At 45.1% G+C, this 20,881-nt stretch overlaps 4 protein-coding genes across 9 annotated transcripts in view; 2 read left to right on the plus strand and 2 right to left on the minus strand.

Annotated features, from left to right (window-relative positions):
* Positions 1-20,881, plus strand: part of LOC115437227 (inositol monophosphatase 1-like) — a 194,014-nt gene that overhangs the window by 48,685 nt on the left and 124,448 nt on the right. The window contains exon 10 of the mRNA XM_030160450.1: positions 20,247-20,254. The gene's annotated coding sequence lies outside the window, so the exon portion shown is untranslated. The remainder of the gene's footprint in view (positions 1-20,246; positions 20,255-20,881) is intronic.
* LOC115437222 (inositol monophosphatase 1-like) lies at positions 480-7,961 on the minus strand. 2 transcript variants are annotated; one of them, XM_030160444.1, is made up of 9 exons: positions 7,757-7,961; positions 5,769-5,848; positions 4,601-4,734; positions 3,935-4,039; positions 2,935-2,980; positions 2,750-2,858; positions 2,551-2,659; positions 1,067-1,218; positions 480-698 (listed from the first exon to the last, which is right to left on the minus strand). In XM_030160444.1, exons 2-9 carry the CDS (start codon positions 5,826-5,828, stop codon positions 553-555), a joined length of 861 nt encoding a protein of 286 aa, XP_030016304.1. In that variant the 5' UTR covers positions 5,829-5,848; positions 7,757-7,961; the 3' UTR covers positions 480-552. The 2 variants fall into 2 exon arrangements, with proteins under 2 accessions (XP_030016304.1, XP_030016303.1); XM_030160443.1 differs by having other exon boundaries at positions 2,551-2,858.
* Positions 8,697-16,233, minus strand: LOC115437198 (serine/threonine-protein kinase RIO1-like). 4 transcript variants are annotated; one of them, XM_030160400.1, is made up of 17 exons: positions 16,212-16,233; positions 14,450-14,639; positions 14,006-14,096; positions 13,849-13,918; positions 13,720-13,762; positions 13,168-13,260; positions 12,874-12,986; positions 12,723-12,803; positions 12,507-12,593; positions 12,054-12,191; positions 11,874-11,977; positions 11,692-11,798; positions 11,078-11,143; positions 10,709-10,825; positions 10,564-10,617; positions 9,549-9,671; positions 8,697-9,321 (listed from the first exon to the last, which is right to left on the minus strand). In XM_030160400.1, exons 2-17 carry the CDS (start codon positions 14,603-14,605, stop codon positions 9,211-9,213), a joined length of 1,554 nt encoding a protein of 517 aa, XP_030016260.1. In that variant the 5' UTR covers positions 14,606-14,639; positions 16,212-16,233; the 3' UTR covers positions 8,697-9,210. The 4 variants fall into 4 exon arrangements, with proteins under 4 accessions (XP_030016260.1, XP_030016259.1, XP_030016258.1 ...); XM_030160399.1 differs by lacking the exon at positions 16,212-16,233 and adding an exon at positions 15,885-15,936; XM_030160398.1 differs by lacking the exon at positions 16,212-16,233 and adding an exon at positions 15,396-15,637.
* LOC115437217 (ribonuclease P protein subunit p40-like) lies at positions 15,599-19,546 on the plus strand. Of its 2 annotated transcripts, XM_030160436.1 has the most exons (9): positions 15,599-15,801; positions 16,689-16,833; positions 16,910-16,978; positions 17,065-17,160; positions 17,278-17,400; positions 17,524-17,701; positions 17,777-17,911; positions 18,771-18,975; positions 19,038-19,546. In XM_030160436.1, exons 1-8 carry the CDS (start codon positions 15,685-15,687, stop codon positions 18,967-18,969), a joined length of 1,062 nt encoding a protein of 353 aa, XP_030016296.1. In that variant the 5' UTR covers positions 15,599-15,684; the 3' UTR covers positions 18,970-18,975; positions 19,038-19,546. The 2 variants fall into 2 exon arrangements, with proteins under 2 accessions (XP_030016296.1, XP_030016295.1); XM_030160435.1 differs by having other exon boundaries at positions 18,771-19,546.

Raw genomic sequence — 20,881 nt, forward strand, 5'->3', positions numbered from 1 at the left:
AATACCAATATTGGGGCCAAAAAAAAGATGATATCCAATATATTGGCCAATATCTGACATAAGAATATTGATATCCACAGGATGTAATAGTCTTATATTAGATAATGGTGGACATGTGGATTAACAGTTGCATCTTTGTTTATTTCACAAAGATAATTGACCCAACTTTCAAATGAAAACACAGTGTATTATTGAGGGGGTAGCAGTCCGTGACTGTCAAAGTGAAAGTGAACACACTCTCCTCTTCCTCTCCAGGCAGCACAGATACACAGTAGCAGACACATACAGAAAAAAGCAACAGAATCTCTGCGCAGCAAAAAAGTTAATCCATCAGTTCCATATTGACCCATGTTGATTAATCACTGATCCGTTGTAATTGGGCTGATTAATTGGTCATGCTCTCTGGGGTTCAGCTCATGGTAATCTAATTCAAATGGACTAAATATTATATAAAGTGCCATAAAACCAGGTCACAACACATCAGGTGACGTCAGCTTTTATTAGTGTTTGTTTAGTGACACCACAACTCATGTTTACTTCCTGTCACATGACCTACAGTCCATTCTGCACAACAGATACACAGGGATCCTCATCATCACGGCGACAGGGGAAGGTCCGGATCACCTGAGCAATGCGACTGGCCACGGCCGAAGAGCTGGCGGCGAGGACTCTGCGAGACATCATGTCAAACTCTGCACCTGCAGACACAGATGGACCAATCAGAAAAGGCCACGCCCCCAGTGGGAGATTGCAGCACTTTCTTATGTAAACTAGAGGAAACACGAGCAATGACATTAGCTAAAAAACGACAGCCGCTACTGTGAGCGACCACATGTTCTGCATGTGGGTGAGCACATGGTCACTTTAAAGACGAGTGAGACTTTGTGTTTGTTAGAGAAAACATTAATGTTCATTCAATTAGTGACAAACTGAGGTACTTTATCATGAAAGTTTTATTTGACACATTGGAGAAATCTTCTTACAACACAAACTGATTAAATTAAATCTGTAAAATATTTATTGATAAATGCTGGAGCCAGAATGTGGTAGAAAAACAACAACAAACCGTCTGTATCCATGACAATGCCTCCTGCTTCTTGTACGATGAGTGCAGACGCGGCAATGTCCCAACAGTGCATCCCAATGTGGTAGTAGACGTCAGCCGCACCTGAGGCCACCTGACACATGTCGACAGCTGCTGTCCCCAACGCCCGCACGCTGAACAAACAAATAGTAAACAAATAAACAAACACATGTCCATGGCTGCCCTCCCCAACGCCCGCACATTAAACAAACAAACAAACAAACAGTAAACAAACAAACACATGTCCACAGCTGCTGTCCCCAACGCCCGCACGTTAAACAAACAAACAAACAAACAAACAGTAAACAAATAAACAAACACATGTCGACGGCTGCCATCCCCAACGCCCGGACACTAAACAAACAAACAGTAAACAAATAAACAAACACATGTCGACAGCTGCCATCCCCAACGGCCGCACACTAAACAAATAAACAGTAGACAAATAAACAAACACATGTCGACGGCTGCTGTCCCCGACTACCGCACGCTAAACAAACAGGTGAAACTGCCATAGTCAGTGCATTTGAGGCCTTTGACAGATACCTTTGGCCAATATTTTCACACTTTATAATCTGATACTAGTCATTTTTCTGCTAAATTGAGGGAGTTATGGTCAAACATTGGGTATTTTGAAAATCATGACCTTGAGTTTGGCCTTTCAAGGTCATTGAAAGTCAGCTAGATTAGTACCAAATGAAAGACCATAGCCGACTTCCTATAAGTCGATAATACAAAGTGAGTCAATTTTTGTCTTAGTTTTTAAGACAGAAGCCATTTTGTGAATATGCAAATGAGGTGCTTGAGCCCTGGTCACTTTAGATGAAAATTATTCAAATCTATAAGCACGTACATGACAAATGAGGAAGATAATGGATAGAGAATTGAATTTACAGTACATTAGTTTGAAATTGCTACAACAAATAGACAAAAGTCACCCAACCTGGAGTAAGTAAATGTGTCACATCCGGGGGGTGAGGGGGTGGATACAGGTTCAAAGTTGTGAAAAGTTTGTGTAAGACCTGGTGTATAAGCGAGGTATAGAATTCGGAAGGTGAATGCTAAAACCATGTTAAGTTTCAGTTTCGTTTTCACACTATCGTTAGTGATATTGTTTATGGATAGTGCGTCCCCACCCCCACCCCGTTGCTGGGGTCCACATTACGCTTTCATGGGCCCATAATTGGTAGCGGCGCCCATGCAGATGACTAATGGGACTTCACCAGTGCTGTCTACATGTGTTTTGTGGACATGGAGAAAATGAATGAGCTGCTCAACTGAAAACACACCTCTGAAATGGACCCCACAGTTTGGAGAATATTCTGTTTATTTGTTGTTTATCTGTTATTTTGTTGTCATGAAGGGTCAGTTTTCTGTTATTTTTAAGTCTTGTTTATTTGTTTGATGTTTTTTTGTTGTTTAATGTGTATTTTCTTGTTTGTTTGTTGTGTATCTTCAGTTCTGACCCATGCACAGGTAGTTTCAGCAGTCGGCAGATGTTGGTTGTCACGGTGGTCAGCGCCTCGTCATCACGCTCTGCACCAATCTCCGTCACCACCACGCACCTGCTGACGTCTGATTGGACAACACACAGTGACACGTTAACCGTTCCATTGGACCTGAGTCCACATGAGTCCACAACGCTATAGTCATGTAGGATGTCACCTTCCTGTCCTGAGGCGTGAAGAGGAACTCCATTTAGAAACGCTCCTTGTCCTCTCTGAGCACAAAAGAGTTTGTTGTCCACACAACTGTAAACAATCCCAAACTCAGTCTGTAAACAACAAAAACAACATCAGCACAGCTACAAACAATCCCAAATTCCACTTGTACCTGGCACATGAGTTTACCCTTTTATTGACAGTGAAGGCAATTGAGACAGCCACGAAAGGAAACCTGTGATCAGAAGAACATGAGACTGAATAAGTCAAAGTCAAACGCAGAACCTACAAAACAGGTCCATGTTTTCTTTCCATATGAAGGATTAGGGTTGAAGGGTTAGGGTTATGGTTGGAGAGTTAGGATTGAAGGGTTAGGGTTGAAGGGTTAAAGTTAGGGGGTTAGGGTGAACATCTAAATCCACAGGGTCAGGATTAGGGTTAGGGTTGGGTTGTAGGGTTAGGGTTAGGGTTGGAGGGTTAGGATTAGGATGAAGATCTGAATCCACAAGGTCAGGGTTAGGGTAGGCTTGAAGGGTTAGGATTATGGTTGGAGGGTTAGGGTTGAAGGGTTAGGATTGGAGGGTTAGGGTTGAAGGGTTAAGGTTAGAGTTGAAGGGTTAGGGTTGACGGGTTAGGGTTGGGGGCTTAGAGTTAGGGTTGAAGGGTTAAGGTTAGAGTTGAAGGGTTAGAGTTGAAGGGTTAGGGTTGACGGGTTAGGGTTGGGGGCTTAGAGTTAGGGTTGAAGGGTTAAGGTTAGAGTTGAAGGGTTAGAGTTGAAGGGTTAGGGTTGACGGGTTAGGGTTGGAGGGTTAGCGTTAGGGTTGAAGGGTTAAGGCTAGAGTTGAAGGGTTAGGGTTGACGGGTTAGGGTTGGAGGGTTAGCGTTAGGGTTGAAGGGTTAAGGCTAGAGTTGAAGGGTTAAGGTTGAAGGATTGGGGTTGAAAGGTTAGAGTTAGGGGTTTAAGGTGAAGATCTGAATCCACGGGGTCAGGGTTAGGGTTAGGATTGGGTTGAAGGGTTAGGGTATGGTTGGAGTGTTATGGTTGGAGGGTAGGGTTGAAGGGTTATAGCTGCAGGGTTAGGGTTATGGTTGAAGGGTTATGGTTAAAGGGTTAGGGTTATGGTTGAAGGGTTAGGGTTATAGTTGGAGGTTTAGGGTTAAGGTTAGGAACAGGGTTAGGGTTTGTCACCTGTGGACGAAGTTGACGGTCCCGTCAATGGGGTCAATGATCCAGGTTGGACTGTCAGTCAGCTCCAGATGCTCACCTGCACCAATAGACTCCTCCCCTATGAACCTGAGGGTCAAAGGTCAAACGCATTGCGAGTGTTTTTGTACAAGAGACAATAACAAAAGAAAGGGAAAGAATGTTAGTTTCATATGTCTATTAGCTGATTTTACTTTTACTTTGAGGAACTGACTTTAGTCAGGGTCAGGGTTAGGGTTAGTCTACACTCAGCTTTAGTGGAGTCTTGAACTTCTACAAGAAACTCATTTATTTAGTTTACAGAAAACCAGGCAATTCATGCTGGTTTAAAGCAGGGCTGTCCAATCCTGGTCCTGGAGGGCCAGTATCCTGCATGTTTTAGATGTTTCCCTCTTCCAACACACCTGATTACAATGATCCGCCTATCATCAAACTGCAGAAGAACGAGAACGCCCATCAGGTGGAAGAGGAAACATCTAAAACATCTTATCAGGTACACTACTGCCCCAAGTGGTCTGACTTATCAGTGCATGTCAAAGTTCTTGGACAGACAGACAGATGGACGACCAGCTGACGACCACACCCTGCGGCCAGTGTGGCCAAAGGTAAAAAGGCTCAACTCGTCTGGAAACAGGGTTTGTAGAACTGAACCTGTGCTGTGGGAATCTCCTCCTGATGGTCATTATCAGAAATTTCTCCACTCTTTGATCAGTTTCTGTGACAAGATCAGCTGCAGAACTTTTCAACTTCACATCTTTTGGATGATGGAGAGACGACATAATCATCTGAAGGAAAAGAGAGACACATGGACATTAGTCTTTATCTGTACACAGGGTTAAGGTTTAGAACAGGGTTAGGAACAGGGTTAGGGTTAGGAACAGAGTTAGGAACAGGGATAGGGTTTAGAACAGGGTTAGGAACAGAATTAGAGTAAGAGTCAGGGTTAGGGTTAGGTTTAGACCCAGGTTTAGGGTCAGAGTCAGGGTCAGGTTCTCTGAGCAGGAAGAACTCTGCTGAAGCTTCACAACTGTGTTCATGATCATGATTTGCAGCTTCAACAATTCTACAAAGTTCTGAGTCAGGGACAGATTGAAGCAGGGGGGGGGGGCTGACAATGGCAAATTCATGGGGCACAGCATTTGTTGGGGGGGCCGTAGAGCAATGGAGGGGGCCCAGTGGGTTCGGGTTAGAAGTTATGAAAATTTGGTGTAAGGTTCGATGTATAATAGAGGCATAGAAGCCGGGAGACGGACGTTGAAAGTATGTAAAGTTTAGTTTTTCTTCTTGACTGTTATGTTAGTCAAGGACTGCACCGCCACATACACACACACCCCCCCCCCCCCACACCCCCCCAGATACTGAATTAGATACTGATACTGAACATTTAGCTTTCATGGGGTCCATAATTGCTAGCAGTGCCCCAGGGAACAGAACTAGAGGTTGGTCCAGCAGAGCACACTTGTGTTCAGGTAAAGGTCGTTGTGAGGTCACAGTCACTCTGAACACACATTCCTGAACGTCCTTATCTGGACCAACCACCTGGACGTGAAATCACAGTGTGGACGTCTTTGGAAAAGACACGAAAAAATGAAAAGAACTGATAGAAAATAATAATGACTGAGATTAAACTGATTTTATTCTTTCTTATTTTGTTTTTGAGCAGCAGAAGAAAAGCCCACGTTGTGTGATGTTCTGAGGAAACATTTGCTGGTGTTCCTGATCTGGGACATTGTGTTTATAAGTTAGAAGGAGCTTTGTCTCCAACAACACAAACTTAACACTGGTCTCCTCTTCTGTGATTGGTCGGTTTGTTTCTTACCTCAGCAGCCTGTTTGGCGACGGAGATACCGAAGTTCAGACACTCGGTCCAGTCGGACATTATGAAAAGATCTGAGAGCTCTGTCAAAGCCAGGAGAGGATAAACAAAAAGAAAAGAGTAGAGTAATAACAGAACACTGTAGAAACAGTAGAGGAACAGTAGGTTCCACTCCCTAGGCTCTGCAGGTTAGGTGTTATCTAAAATGTAAAACTACAGATTGAAGACAAACATACAAGGTGTAGAAGAACTCAGAAGGACTGAGGAATGAACCCAGCGTTTGGGTTCAAGGAGAGGACAGAAATGAACACAAAAAAAGCCAAACTGGTTTCATTCTAGCTAGAAATATAAAGATGGAATCCTGGACATGGTCATATGTTACACATGAATGGACAGTAGTGACAGTAGTAACAGTAGTAAAAGTAGTGACAGTAGTAACAGTAATAACAGTAGTGACAGTAGTAACAGGAGTGACAGTAGTGACAGTAGTAACAGTAGTAACAGTAGTGACAGTAGTAACAGTAATAACAGTAGTGACAGTAGTGACAGTAGTAACAGGAGTGACAGTAGTGACAGTAGTAACAGTAGTGACAGTAGTAACAGTAATAACAGTAGTAACAGTAGTGACAGTAGTAACAGGAGTGACAGTAGTAACAGTAATAACAGTAGTAACAGTAGTGACAGTAGTAACAGGAGTGACAGTAGTAACAGGAGTGACAGTAGTGACAGTAGTAACAGTAGTAACAGTAGTGACAGTAGTAACAGTAGTGACAGTAGTGACAGTAGTAACAGGAGTGACAGTAATAACAGTAGTGACAGTAGTGACAGTAGTAACAGTAGTGACAGTAGTGACAGTAGTAACAGGAGTGACAGTAATAACAGTAGTGACAGTAGTGACAGTAGTAACAGGAGTGACAGTAATAACAGTAGTGACAGTAGTAACAGTAGTAACAGTAGTGACAGTAGTAACAGGAGTGACTGTAGTGACAGTAGTAACAGTAGTGACAGTAGTAACAGGAGTGACAGTAATAACAGTAGTGACAGTAGTGACAGTAGTAACAGTAGTGACAGTAGTGACAGTAGTAACAGGAGTGACAGTAATAACAGTAGTGACAGTAGTGACAGTAGTAACAGTAGTGACAGTAGTAACAGGAGTGACAGGAGTGACAGTAGTAACAGGAGTGACAGTAGTAACAGTAGTAACAGGAGTGACAGTAGCAACAGGAGTGACAGTAGTAACAGTAGTGACAGTAGTGACAGTAGTAACAGTAGTGACAGTAGTAACAGTAGCAACAGGAGTGACAGTAATAACAGTAGTAACAGGAGTGACAGTAGTAACAGTAGTAACAGGAGTGACAGTAGTAACAGTAGTGACAGTAGTAACAGTAGCAACAGGAGTGACAGTAATAACAGTAGTAACAGGAGTGACAGTAGTGACAGTAGTAACAGGAGTGACAGTAGTAACAGTAGTGACAGTAGTAACAGTAGTGACAGGAGTGACAGTAATAACAGTAGTGACAGTAGTAACAGGAGTGACAGTAGTGACAGTAGTAACAGGAGTGACAGTAGTAACAGTAGTGACAGTAGTAACAGGAGTGACAGTAATAACAGTAGTGACAGTAGTGACAGTAGTGACAGTAATAACAGTAGTAACAGGAGTGACAGTAGTAACAGTAGTGACAGTAGTAACAGGAGTGACAGTAGTAACAGTAGTGACAGTAGTAACAGGAGTGACAGTAGTAACAGTAGTGACAGTAATGACAGTAGTAACAGGAGTGACAGTAGTAACAGTAGTGACAGTAGTAACAGGAGTGACAGTAGTAACAGTAGTGACAGTAATGACAGTAGTAACAGGAGTGACAGTAGTAACAGGAGTGACAGTAGTAACAGTAGTGACAGTAGTAACAGGAGTGACAGTAATAACAGTAGTGACAGTAGTAACAGTAGTGACAGTAGTAACAAAAGTGTTACTGTAGCAGCAGCAGTTTTACCTTCAGTTCCAGTCGTGTCTGATGCCGAAATACTGTGATTTTGCTAGATTTTTCTTTTATTCATCACACAGCCAATCACAGAGAAGTTCATCAACTTGCCAATGGCAGCACAGTCTGGACCGCCAGGCTCCTCCCCTTCACTTGTTCTCCATCAGATCCAGAGTTTAGACACAGTCCAACATGGCAGACATCATCAGAGCTACACCTCCACTGTCTGCCAGGGGTTAAAGGTCATTAGGTCACAAGGAAGGACACGACACGCCGCACGTGTCCAAACCATCCAACCCAAACCATCTAACACAAACCATCCAACCTAAACCATCCAACTGAAACCATCTAACACAAACCATCCAACTGAAACCATCTAACACAAACCATCCAACTGAAACCATCTAACACAAACCATCCAACCTAAACCATCCAACTGAAACCATCTAACACAAACCATCCAACCCAAACCATCTAACACAAACCATCCAACCCAAACCATTCAACTAAAACCATCTAACACAAACCATCCAACCCAAACCATCCAACTGAAACCCTTCAACCCAAACTATCCTGCTGAAACCCTCCAACCCAAACCATCCAACTGAAACCATCCAACTGAAACCATCCAACCCAAACCATCCAACTGAAACCATCCAGCTGAAATCATCCAACCTAAACCATCCAACTGAAACCATCCAGCTGAAATCATCCAACCCAAACCATCCAACTGAAACCATCCAACCCAAACCATCCAACTGAAACCATCCAGCTGAAATCATCCAACCTAAACCATCCAACCTAAACCATCCAGCTGAAATCATCCAACCTAAACCATCCAACTGAAACCATCCAACTGAAACCAACCAACCCAAACCATCCAACACTGAACTGGACCCAATGACACCAAACAGGACACACACGTAGGAAAAGACAAATATCAAACCTGTTATTCATTCACATCTGATTTATTCAAATTTATTTCATTTCCCTCATTTCATACACATGTTTAAACTGAACATAATGAAAACACACAAATCCAAGTAGTTTGACCATGATCTGGTCTGTCTGTGATCCAGTCTGTCAGTAATCCAGTCTGTCTGTGGTCCAGTCCAGTCTGTTGGTAATCTGGTCCAGTGTGTGATCCCGTCTGTCTGTGATCCAGTCTGTCTGTGATCCTGTCCAGTCGGTCTGTAATCTGGTCCAGTCGGTCTGTGATCTGGTCCAGTCTGTCTGTAATCCGGTCCAGTCTGTGATCTGGTCTGTCTGTTTGTGATCCAGTCTGTCTGTTTGTGATCCGGTCCAGTCGGTCTGTAATCTGGTCCAGTCTGTAATCCAATCCATTCTGTCTGCGATCCGGTCCAGTTGGTCTGCTCTGGGTCATTCATGGAAACACACATATTTGACCTCTGACCATGACTGTATGGGATCACATGACCTCTGTTCTGTACTGTCATTGGTGGGCCTCATCTGCCCTTCTTCATCTTGGACACCTTCTCTTTCCTCTTCTTCACGTGTTTGGGGACTTTGTTTTTTCTTTTCTCTCTCTGAGCTTCTTTCACCAACTTCTTCTTCACCTGGAAAATAAAAACCGACGTTAACCGTCTCCATAGAAACGAGAGGCGGACGCACGACCTTCCGGTTATTTAAACCATGACACTTGGTCTTTCTGGGGGAGGGGCCAGAACTCCGGACCCCACCCCAAATTCACTTGTATGTGTGAAAATTACTTCATTGCACTTACGGATTTTTAATTCAAAGGAAAATAACAAACAAACAAATAAAGCTGCTGTTGAGTTTTCACCTTTTTGTCCATCGGGGGTTCCTCTGTCCGTCCTTTACCCTCCTCCTCCTCCTCCTCCTCCTCCTCCTCTTCCTCCGATGACGATAATGATGAAGGTTGTTCGTCCTCCAGAAGAGCAGGAACCTGAAAACACAACAACACTGAATGACAAACATGTCAACCCTGAGGGAACATTAAAGGTTCTTCAATATTCAACAGAAAACACAGACCAGAAAAACACAAAAGAAAATGAAGGCAAACAAACGTGACATTCACTGAAATCTGAATGTTCTCAAACTACTGATTCCACTCATTCTGGTTTGTGTCCACGGCCCAGTGATGTTCAGTCGCTTCAACGGCGTCGTGTTTCGTCCGTGTCAGTTCCGTGCCGTTCATTGTAGAACAGGGTCAGGGTTTAGAACAGGGTCAGGGTTTAGAACAGTGTCAGGGTTTAGAACAGGGTCAGGGTTTAGAACAGTGTCAGGGTTTAGAACAGGGTCAGGGTTTAGAACAGGGTCAGGGTTTAGAACAGTGTCAGGGTTTAGAACAGGGTCAGGGTTTAGAACAGTGTCAGGGTTTAGAACAGGGTCAGGGTTTAGAACAGGGTCAGGGTTTAGAACAGTGTCAGGGTTTAGAACAGGGTCAGGGTTTAGAACAGGGTCAGGGTTTAGAACAGGGTCAGGGTTTAGAACAGTGTCAGGGTTTAGAACAGGGTCAGGGTTTAGAACAGGGTCAGGGTTTAGAACAGGGTCAGGGTTTAGAACAGTGTCAGGGTTTAGAACAGGGTCAGGGTTTAGAACAGTGTCAGGGTTTAGAACAGGGTCAGGGTTTAGAACAGGGTTAGGATTTAGAACAGGGTTTAGAACAGGGTTTAGAGCAGGGTTAGGGTTTAGAACAGGGTCAGGGTTTAGAACAGGGCTTAGAACAGGGTCAGGGTTTAGAACAGGGTTTAGAGCAGGGTTAGGGTTTAGAACAGGGCTTAGAACAGGGTCAGGGTTTAGAACAGGGTTAGGGTTTGGGTTAACAGTGATCGTACCGTCTGAACTCCTGACAGGTCCTTCTTCAGTCCGGTCAGCGTTTGGTACAGAATCTGTACAGAACACATCATCATCATCTTCATCATCATGTTTGATCCTCCACCAGCTGATCAATCAGCTCATCCTCAATAAAAATCCTCTTACGTTGTCATGGTTACCACAGAGCGCTGACTCCTCCTCCTTTATCCTCATGAGGTCAACATCTCGTTCGTAGTGATTCACCTCCGTCAGAGTGCGAGGAATGTACGCCTTCTTAAACACCTGAGGGGTCAAAGGTCAAACCCAGAGGTCATGTGACCTGGTAGGTGGTTGTGAGGTCTGATTCTGATTGACAGGTGAATGTCACCTGCCTCACTGACCTGCTGCTCATTAACTCCTTTCCATGACAGTACTTACTGGTTCATGGTTCAATGTGTTTCTAAAGCTTGGACTGTTTTCATGTTGGTTTCAAACGCGCACATCCGTTCATGAGTCAACATGTACGGGGAAAACAGGAGGACGAGGACGGCTCACCTCTTCATCCACTGCATCCTGGTCCGACCTCTGCTGAGCCGTTCGCTGAGCCGCAACCAGCATGGCCTACACAAACACAGACACACAACTGTAACACAACAGACACACAACCAGTACACAAACACAGACACACAACTGTAACACAACAGACACACAACCAGTACACAAACACAGACACACAACTGTAACACAACAGACACACAACTGTAACACAACCAGTATACAAACACAGACACACAACTGTAACACAACAGACACACAACCAGTACACAAACACAGACACACACCTGTAGCACAACAGACACACAACTGTAACACAACCAGTATACAAACACAGACACACAACTGCAACACAACAGACACACAACCAGTATACAAACACAGACACATACATTAGACAAAGACACCTGAACATGTTCAGTATCTGCTGTTATTTGTGTGTTTGTGTGTTGAACTGGTCACAGTTGTGTCAGTCAACATCAGCCAAAACTAAATTCACCGTCAACCAAGCGAAGAAACAATGAGTCACCATGGCAACAGGTTTAAGAAAGACAGCACATGTGTAAACAAACAAAGCTTAGACTGGGCCTAAATGTGGACGTGTGTGTTGGGACCTTGCTCAGGTACTGGTCCAGGTTGGTTTTAGTGACTGATGGATCTGTGATGAAGTCAAACAGCTCTCTGATCGTCATCACTGCCACACCGCGCTTCACAAAGAACTCTGGGAAAAAATACACACGGACAGGTGAGCTAACGGTCAGAGGTCAGGGGTCAGCAGGTATGTCTCTGTGGTTACCATTGACGTTGCTGCAGTCTTTCCTGAGGAACTCCAGAGCGTGTGGATGGTCGTGTTCCACTGACTGCGACACGTCAATGATGTAGGCATCTCCGTCGTGATACCTGCACAGGGGAAAAAGCTGAGGTTACGAGGCTTTTACTTTGAAGGGGTCAGGATGTGGTGGGCGGAGCCTCTTACAGCATGTTGAACTCGCTCAGGTCAGCGTGGACCAATCGGGCCTCCTGAAACATCGTCCTCATGTTCTGCACGACCTGCAGGTAGAGCTCACACGCCTTTGACTCAGACAACACAGCGTTCTTCAGCAGTGGTGCCGGACTGATGGGAAAGGAGGTCAACACAGGTGATCGATAAGAGACAGGCGTCAGTACTGGTGCCGATAGAGGCGATGGTACTGGTGCCGGTACATGCGTCGGTACATGCACCGGTACAGGCGTCGGTACAAGCATCAGTATCGGTGCCGGTAAAGGTGCAGGTGTCAGTACAAGCATCAGTACTGGTGCCGGTACAGGCACCAGCACAGGTGTCGGTACAGGCGCCGGCACAGGTGTCGGTACAAGCGTCGGTACAGTTGTAGGAACAGGCGTTGGTACAAGCATCGGTACTGGTGTCAAGAAGCAGACACACACTCACATGTTGTCTTTTCCGATGAAGCTCATTAACAGAACGTGACTCCTGAGCAACAGAGGTTCAGGACTCAGAACTCCAGCCGTCTGCAACCTGGGAAACAAACCCACAGTGAGCTTTGACTGAGTTCTACCTGTCAGGAAAAGGTTCTACCCATGAGCATTAAGGTTCTACTGAGTTCTACCTATCAGTATTATGGTTCTACTAGGTTCCGGTTCCAACCTGATAAGGTTCCTCATCTCCTTCTCTGCCCAGGTTCTCACCATCTTACGAGGGTTTCCTTTGCAGTAACCATGGCGGAACCTGAACAACAGATCAACATTCAGAACATCTTCACTCACCTGTATGCAGATGTCACAGTGGGCGGGGTTACCTGAACTCTCCACTGACATATTTGTCTCGGTCTTTGAACAAGAGGATCGACGTCTTGTAGATTTTTATTGCTCGGCTCTCTCTGCTTGATGTGCTCGCATGATACACATTAGCCTGACAACATAGAACCGACCAATCAGAGCAGCCACAGAACCCACACCCTGACCAATGACAGGCTTTGTTTTTCTCATGTTTATTATGCAGGTGTTCTTTCGTTAGTGACCAAATGACACATACGGCATTACTTCACATCTGATATTGATCAATGGTTCTCATCGACCCATGGATCCATTACCTCCTTTCCTGTACTGATGCAGCCGTTGATCTCGTTGATCACTCCTCGACTCAGCATCTTGAACAAAATCATTCGAGTTCGTGGATCTAAAACCTGAAGAACAAGAATCAGCTGATTCTGGTGGACCTACTCAGTACAGTTTTATGATCCAGAACCTCAGGTCCATCACTGATCCAGAACTTTCCTTCTCTAATGACACCTTCATATTTTCAGAGCATTAGTCTGGAACTGAAGTGAAAACCCTGTTTTCTGACCCACCACAGATTCATTATCATCAGTTTGAAACGAAGCTGAAGAAAAAATGTCAATGGAACGTTGACTTGCAGTTTGTTCCTAAACATGTTCTATGGCTTTGACAGAACACCAAAGGAAAACAAAACAAAAAAAAACATTCAACTGTCAGATCAGCTCCACTCCTTAAAACTGATTCTTTAATCACAAACAAGTAAACAAGACTAGATTAAACTAGACTAAACCAGACTAGACTAGACTAACATAAACTAGACTAGACTAAACTCACTGAAGTTTCATGTGTTTCTACAGGACGTTCACCTGCTCGACTGTAGCACGATCTGATTTGTCCTTCACCCGGTACCTGTAGAAGAAGCACAACCAATGAGAAACTGAGTCAGGCTGGTCACATGACCTGTGCTGTGAGACACATTGGGGGTTGGGACTCACGTGTCAGCGTCTTTTTGCTTCTGCATTGTCGTCACTTTGTTGATCACAGAGTCTGCGAAATTAAGTTTATCTGTGAACAGGAACAAACACACCTGTCAGGAGGGGGTGGGGGCTGTTACCATGACAACACATCTGTTGGGAGGGGGCGGGACCTTACCCAGGTTGATCTTGTGTTCGTATTTCCGCAGAGCTTTGTCAGATGGAGTGGACGAAGACAGGGTGTGATTGGACAGATTCTGTCTGTTGGCCTGAAATAAATGCAGTAACAAATAAACAAACCATGTAAAGCAACGGACAGGTAAAGCAACGGACAGGTAAAGCAACTGAAAGGTAAACCAACAGACAGACAGGTGAACCAACAGACAGGTAAATAAGTAAATATTCACTGGACCAGTTTGACCAGGACACAGGATGCTCTGGGCCCGTTATCAGGCTCAAAGCAGCATCGTCGGTCAGACCACGCCTCCACATCGTCTCAGTCGGTTGTTTGTCACGGTATGGACGCCGTATGTCAGATAGTCATGTGACCAGCTGTGACCTTTCACCTGCACTGTCATCTTTAATGAGCTGGTACCTGCTGCCGGTTCTGTTCGGTTCTCACCTGGCTGTTCAGACCTGTCCTGTTGTAGCGTTTGGTCAGATCGCCTCCTGTGGTCTGCCACGCCCACTCGTCATCCTCGTCATCATCCTCGTCATCTTCGTCATTGTCCTCGTCCTGGTGAGGACGTGACGCCGGCTGCAGACTGACTTCAGACATGTGACCCTGAACAGCCGACACCTCTGATTGGTCGCTGCACAAAAATCAAGCAAAAAAACTCACTGAATTAAAAATAAACCGGAGTCAAATGACGACGATGAGCACACAACACCACCAACAACAACACAACCACCACAAATAACAACACAACAACCATCACAAATAACAACCGACAACAACACAACAACAACACAACTACCACAAATAACAACACAACAACACAACCACTACAAATAGCAACACAACAACCATCACAAATAACAACCAACAACAACACAACAACAACACAACTACCACAAATAACAACACAACAACCAACAACAACACAACCACCACAAACAGCAACACAACAACCATCACAAATAACAACCACCAACCACAACACAACCACCACCACAAACAACACAACCACAACACAACTACCACAAATAGCAACACAACAACCACCACAAACAACAACAACAATAACCTACAACAACAACAACAACACAACCACCAACAACAAACACCACCACAAACACAAAAACAACAAACACCAATACCACCACAAAAACAGTCCAGGTCCTTCAACACGTGAATCACTTATTATTAACCCCATAATAATAATAATAATAATAATAATAATAATAATAATAATAATAATAATAATAATAATCTGGTTTCAGTGTTACTCTGATCCAGTTCTGATGGACGTAGTCCAACAGTCTGGACCCGAACAAGCCAGGACCAGGTGAACGGACAAAATACAGTCCGGATCAGACCCGGGTCTATGAGGTCTACATCTTCTCACCTGTCCTCCTCTGCGTCATCAAACTGACCCGGGACGAACCGGGACAGGTCCATGACGTCACACTGAACCGGGTTCAAACGTGGTCTAAAACTGTTGCGAACCGAGCCAAACGTGAGCAGCAGTAGTAGCGTGTTCACTCCCCACTCTTTTCCGGGTTGAATGACGTCACTACGGCTACCGGTGAGGACCAAACTGCGTACGGCTCAGATGTCATTATTTTGAAGGACCTGAGAAGAAACACTCCGTTAGCCGCACGTATTTAATAGAGATTTTTTAGCTTTACGTCAGAATGTGTGCAGACCTGGAGCGGATCCCCAGGACTCTGTTGGTCTCTGAACGGTCCAGTTTCCAGAACCAAAAGAACCAGCTCAGCGCACACGTGGGGCAGCATCACTTTAACTACAAGGTGAGTTAGCTTAGCCGTTAGCTTAGCTTCATGAACTCCGACAGCAGCAGGAGAACTGACGGAGTCCAAGGAGTTCAACTTACCCACAACTCAACATCTAAGGAATTAGTCCATTCAAACCACTAAGTGCCCTTTAACCAGTGTGGAAACTAACCAACCGACACTGGAAGAAAATGACCGAGTCTGACCATTTTACAAAAGTCGCGTTTTAAATACAATGAATAGTAGCACATGACATAGAGAACCATTTAACTTTTGTGTTCTTTGTTTTTACTATATTATTATTATTATTATTATTATTATTATATTTAAGATGTTAGTACATTTTAAATTCATTCAGGAAGAAATGTAATCTATTGGTTCATTTACAATAAAAACAGTTTAGTTATAAATAAGTAAATCTAGAATACAGAAACTGTTTGTGTCATATGTCAGGAGTCTGATGGAAAGGCTCAAAGGGTCCGCCTGTGTCCTCGGCTGTAGCTCCACCCTTCATGGTCTGCCTGTGTCTTCAGCTGTAGCTCCACCTTTAATGGTCCGCCTGTGTCCTAGGCTGTAGCTCCACCTTTAATGGTCCGCCTGTGTCCTCGGCTGTAGCTCCACCCCTCATGGTCTGCCTGTGTCTTCAGCTGTAGCTCCACCCTTCATGGTCTGCCTGTGTCTTCAGCTGTAGCTCCACCTTTAATGGTCCGCCTGTGTCCTCGGCTGTAGCTCCACCCTTCATGGTCCGCCTGTGTCCTTGGCTGTAGCTCCACCTTTAATGGTCCGCCTGTGTCCTCAGCTGTAGCTCCACCCATAGTGTCCTGGACCGTCTTTAAGGACCCCGTCAGGTCGGACTTGAAGGCACATACTGGAGAACTGAGCCTGTGGTGTGTTTACCTGTGCAGGTGTCGGTACTGCTGCCAGAGTGTGGCTCCGCCCCCCCTCTCCTGGATGCAGCTCTGAATGGTTTCAGCAGTTTCTACCTGATCAGGAACCTGCCGGTGTACATGCTGCTGGACCAGGACTTTCTGCAGACCGCTGTCCACCAAGGTGCACCTGAACACATGTTGACCCACCTGATCATGTCTGTTAATGTGTGCTTTAACATGTGACCATCTGCGTTCAGGCAGCGTGTACGGACTGTCGTTCGGCTGCAGAGTCGATGAGGATCCATGTGTCGCTCTGATGCCAAACGGTGAGTCTGACAAGGCAGAGATGAAGCCCCGCCCCTCTGTCACTACCTGAACAGGTGAATCATTGCCTGTATGTGTCCATGTGCAGGTCGTCTGGTTCTGTCTCTGGACAAAGACTCCTTTGAGTTATTGGGGTTTGAGAGAAAAAAGTATAGATTCACCAAGAGAGCGACGAGCAGATACGGTCAGTTAATACACCTTTATTGAACATTATCTGTGACTCCGCCCCCTCTGCACCAGCGCCGTCTCTTAAACACACAGTCACTGTGACATGATTCTTAAGTCATTTTTTTTCTCTCAGTGGTGTCTGTAAATTTCAGTGACAGTAGCATGACTCCAGGTGGGCGGGGCTACCAGCGTCTCCTCACGGGTCTGAAGACACACCTCCCTTTGGTCGTTGACTTCCTGGTGTCACATCATCCAGGTAAGACATGTGCACATTACCCATGAGCCTGTGCTGCCACCGTCCAGATCCTTGTGGTTTTAATGAGTCACCTTCTACTCCTTACTGACTTACATTACCCACGGTGCTTTGCGGTCCTGTCAGGGGGCACTACTGCTCTTCAGCCTCTCCTCTCACGATACGATTGGTCAGAACATAGACCATCTGTGAGCACTCGCTGCCTGGCCAACCTGCCCTGCCCCCTACTGACCTCTGACCTGCAGTCATGTGACCCTCACTCTGTCCTGGATTGGCTGGGTGCTGTGGATGCTGATGTCAGCTGGTGAGAGGACACGATGATGTCACAGGCAAGTCATGTGGCCTCTGACCTACACTGACTCTTCTTCTGTGGTTTCAGTGAGAACTCATCCAGCAGCTTCCTGTCGACAATGGTCTGTCCTGAACCAAAAACTACAGCCAGCAGCGCACTGAATATGTCCGTTAGTGGATTCCTGAACCCACATGAAATCCACCACCTCATCCAGGAGCTCAGGTAAGATGACCTCTGACCCATTCGAGCTGAGGCACAACATGAAAGGTCATTCTGTCTTGATTAAATATAAAGGTTTTCACAACAGAACAGACATGTTTGTCCAGAGCTACAATGTTTATTTTCATTAAATGAAGGATTCAACATCAGACTCAAACTGTTGAGGATCACTGACCTGTTTCAGTCCAGTGTACGAGGGCTGTTCAATAAGTTCATGGCCTCACCCAGAAATACTGGTTGTTATAATACAGGATGTTACATTCTTTCGTGATGGGATAGTGATGCTTGAACATCGATGGACCAAGTGCATTGCTGTAAATGGAGATTATGTTGAAAAATAAAATATAAATTATCAGTCTGTGTTGTTCTGTTCTGGGTGAGGCCATGAACTTATTGAACGGCCCTCGTAGGGTTAGGTAGGGTGGTTATTTAGTTAGTAAGCTAGGTAGGTAGGTCTGTTAGGTAGTTAAGTAGGTAGGTTAGTTAGATAGGTAGGTAGGTGGGTTAGTTAGTTCACTGATGTCTTGAAAACATGGGCCGTGTTTAAGGTTCCACATCTTCTCTGTGTTACTGATGAAAATGTGCTGCATGTCTAGTTCCCAGGATTTACCCTTACCCTAACCCTTCTACCCTAACCCTTACCCTAACTCTAACCCTTCTATCCTAACCCTTACCCTAACTCTAACCCTTCTATCCTAACCCGAACCCTTACTCTAACCCTTCTATCCTAACCCGAACCCTTACTCTAACCCTTCTACCCAAACCCTTACCCTAACTCTAACCCTTCTACCCTAACCGGTCCAGCCCTCCACATGACTTTGGCCTTGTTCTCTAATGTTCTGTCTGACCGGTCTGGGTGCAGGTCTTACCTGGATCAGTCCCAGTTGGCGTCCTGGGTCGCTCTGACGGTTCATGGATTCACGGACAGTCCGGTTTCATGGGCCGGAGACGAGCGCAGTGTCCTGTGGAGCGGCAACACCTTCTACAGTCTACTGCTGTTCAAAGACGACACCTACCAGCTGCACCTGGCCACAGGAGCGCACCACACCTGTCCGCCTTGACCCACCTTAGACCCACCGAGATCCGCTGTTACCCACCTTATACCCACTGAGGTCCGCTGTGACCCATTGAGGTCTGCCGTGACCCACCAAGGCCCACTCTAGACCCGCTGAGGCCCACCTTAGACTTACCGAGGCCTACTCTAGACCCACCGAGGCCCACCTTAGACTTACAGAGGCCCACTCTAGACCCACCGAGGCCCACCTGGTAATTTTAGTTGTTTCAGTCCTCAGTTGCGGCATCAGGATGAATGGTGTTGATGACATTTAGTTTCAGGGGTTTTCATTGGTCCTGAGGTTTGAGCTGATGACATCCAGACCTACTTCACTGTGTCCAAGTTTTCCAGCGACACCGCCTTGTGTTTAATGTTTACAGACGATCAGTTTGGTGTTTCCGGTGTGGCCCCAGAGGCGTTTGTCATCTGTGTCGTCTGATTCCAAATATGTAACCCTACGGAGAAGATCTCAATACTAGTGCCTAAAACTCACAGCAGAGGCTTTATTTAATTCATGTTCCAGACGACAGATGCACTGGTACGCTGTAAAACTGTCAGTGGAAAATAAAACTCTACATTTGTACTGTCATGTGCAGTGTGTTTGGTTTGTATTGACACATGAAAGTGGGAAAAAAGTATTGTTAGTTTGTGTTATATTTGTATTGGTACTAAAAGCAGATACAAAACAGACTGGCAACACACACAAAACAGACCGACAACACACACAAAAGAGACAGACAACACAAAACAGACCGACAACAGACAAAATATATATACAAAACTCTATATGATGATCCGATAGAACTACTATCATACCATAATGATCCTGTCTAATCATCATGTGGATATGTTACACCTGTGAGGTGGATAGATGATGAACCCGTGTCAATGAAGACCATGACCAACTGTAACTGTAACCCTGACCCTAAAACCATGACTAATGGGCTCAGACCAGCAGGTGTCAAAGGCCAGTGATTCAGAAACAAACCCTTCTCTGACTTTTTTTTTTGTTTTGGTTACATTACACAGGCAGGACCAAAGTGAAAGGGTTGGTGTTGAACATGTGATTGGTCCATTTGTCAGATGGTCAAGGAATGTAACACAGACACCCATGAGCCATGTTACACACACAAACACACACACACACACACACAGGAACAGAATGCTGACAGCTGATTGGCTGAAATCCTCTCATTCTAACTTAAAACTCTCCATTCTTCTGGCAACTGTGGCTCAGTTGGTAGAGCGGGTCGTCCAATAACCGAAGGGTTGGCAGTTCGAATCCTGGCTCTAACTGTCCACGTGTCGAAGTATCCTTGGGCAAGACACTCAACCTCACACATCTCCCAGTAGGACTTGGCAGCAGCTTGCATGGCCACGCCCACTGGTCCATGAGTGTGTGTGTAAAGTGCTTTGAAGGACCATTAAGGTGTAGAACATGGTCTGTAGAAGTTCAGTCCATTCACAGTAGAAACAGTCTTTGATTTGGATGATGTTTATGGGCCTTTTTCTGTTATTTGTGTTTTCAGTATTTCACTCCATAAGTGACAGTTATTAGCCCAACAAAGCCTTAGCACCAATCTGCATCTGTCACACATTCACAACCCTGATTTTAACAGACGCAGTCCAACTTTGACACATGTGGTCTAATTTTAACATGCGCAGTTTAACTTTAACACATGCACTCTAACTGTAACAGGTGTGGCCTAACTTTAACAGGCGTGGTCTGTGCAGCCTAACTTTAACACACGTGGCCTATCTTCAACATATGTGGTCTAACTTTAACAGGCGCGGTCTAACTTTAACAGGCTCAGTCTAACTTCAACACGTGACCTAACTTTAACAGGCGCGGTCTAACTTTAACACACGTGGTCTAACTTTAACAGGCGCAGTTTAACTTTAACATGTGGTCTAACTTT

The sequence above is a fragment of the Sphaeramia orbicularis genome, chromosome 17 (assembly GCF_902148855.1).
Source record: "Sphaeramia orbicularis chromosome 17, fSphaOr1.1, whole genome shotgun sequence".
Taxonomy (NCBI): Eukaryota; Metazoa; Chordata; class Actinopteri; order Kurtiformes; family Apogonidae; genus Sphaeramia; species Sphaeramia orbicularis.

Excerpts from the sequence above, each read along its gene's own strand:
- LOC115437222 (XM_030160443.1), bottom strand. The coding sequence starts at position 5,828 with ATGTCCGACTGGACCGAGTGTCTGAACTTCGGTATCTCCGTCGCCAAA. Across the intron at positions 4,735-5,768 it reads TCGCCAAACAGGCTGCTGAG|ATGATTATGTCGTCTCTCCA; the intron begins GTAAGAAACAAA and ends CTTTTCCTTCAG. Across the intron at positions 699-1,066 it reads CATTGTCATGGATACAGACG|GTGCAGAGTTTGACATGATG; the intron begins GTTTGTTGTTGT and ends CTGTGTCTGCAG.
- LOC115437198 (XM_030160398.1), bottom strand. The coding sequence starts at position 15,448 with ATGGACCTGTCCCGGTTCGTCCCGGGTCAGTTTGATGACGCAGAGGAG. Across the intron at positions 14,640-15,395 it reads GATGACGCAGAGGAGGACAG|CGACCAATCAGAGGTGTCGG; the intron begins GTGAGAAGATGT and ends ATTTTTGTGCAG. Across the intron at positions 10,826-11,077 it reads AGGATGCAGTGGATGAAGAG|GTGTTTAAGAAGGCGTACAT; the intron begins GTGAGCCGTCCT and ends TTGACCCCTCAG.
- LOC115437217 (XM_030160435.1), top strand. The coding sequence starts at position 15,685 with ATGTGTGCAGACCTGGAGCGGATCCCCAGGACTCTGTTGGTCTCTGAA. Across the intron at positions 17,161-17,277 it reads GAGAGCGACGAGCAGATACG|TGGTGTCTGTAAATTTCAGT; the intron begins GTCAGTTAATAC and ends TTTTTCTCTCAG. Across the intron at positions 17,401-17,523 it reads CCTGGTGTCACATCATCCAG|GGGGCACTACTGCTCTTCAG; the intron begins GTAAGACATGTG and ends CGGTCCTGTCAG.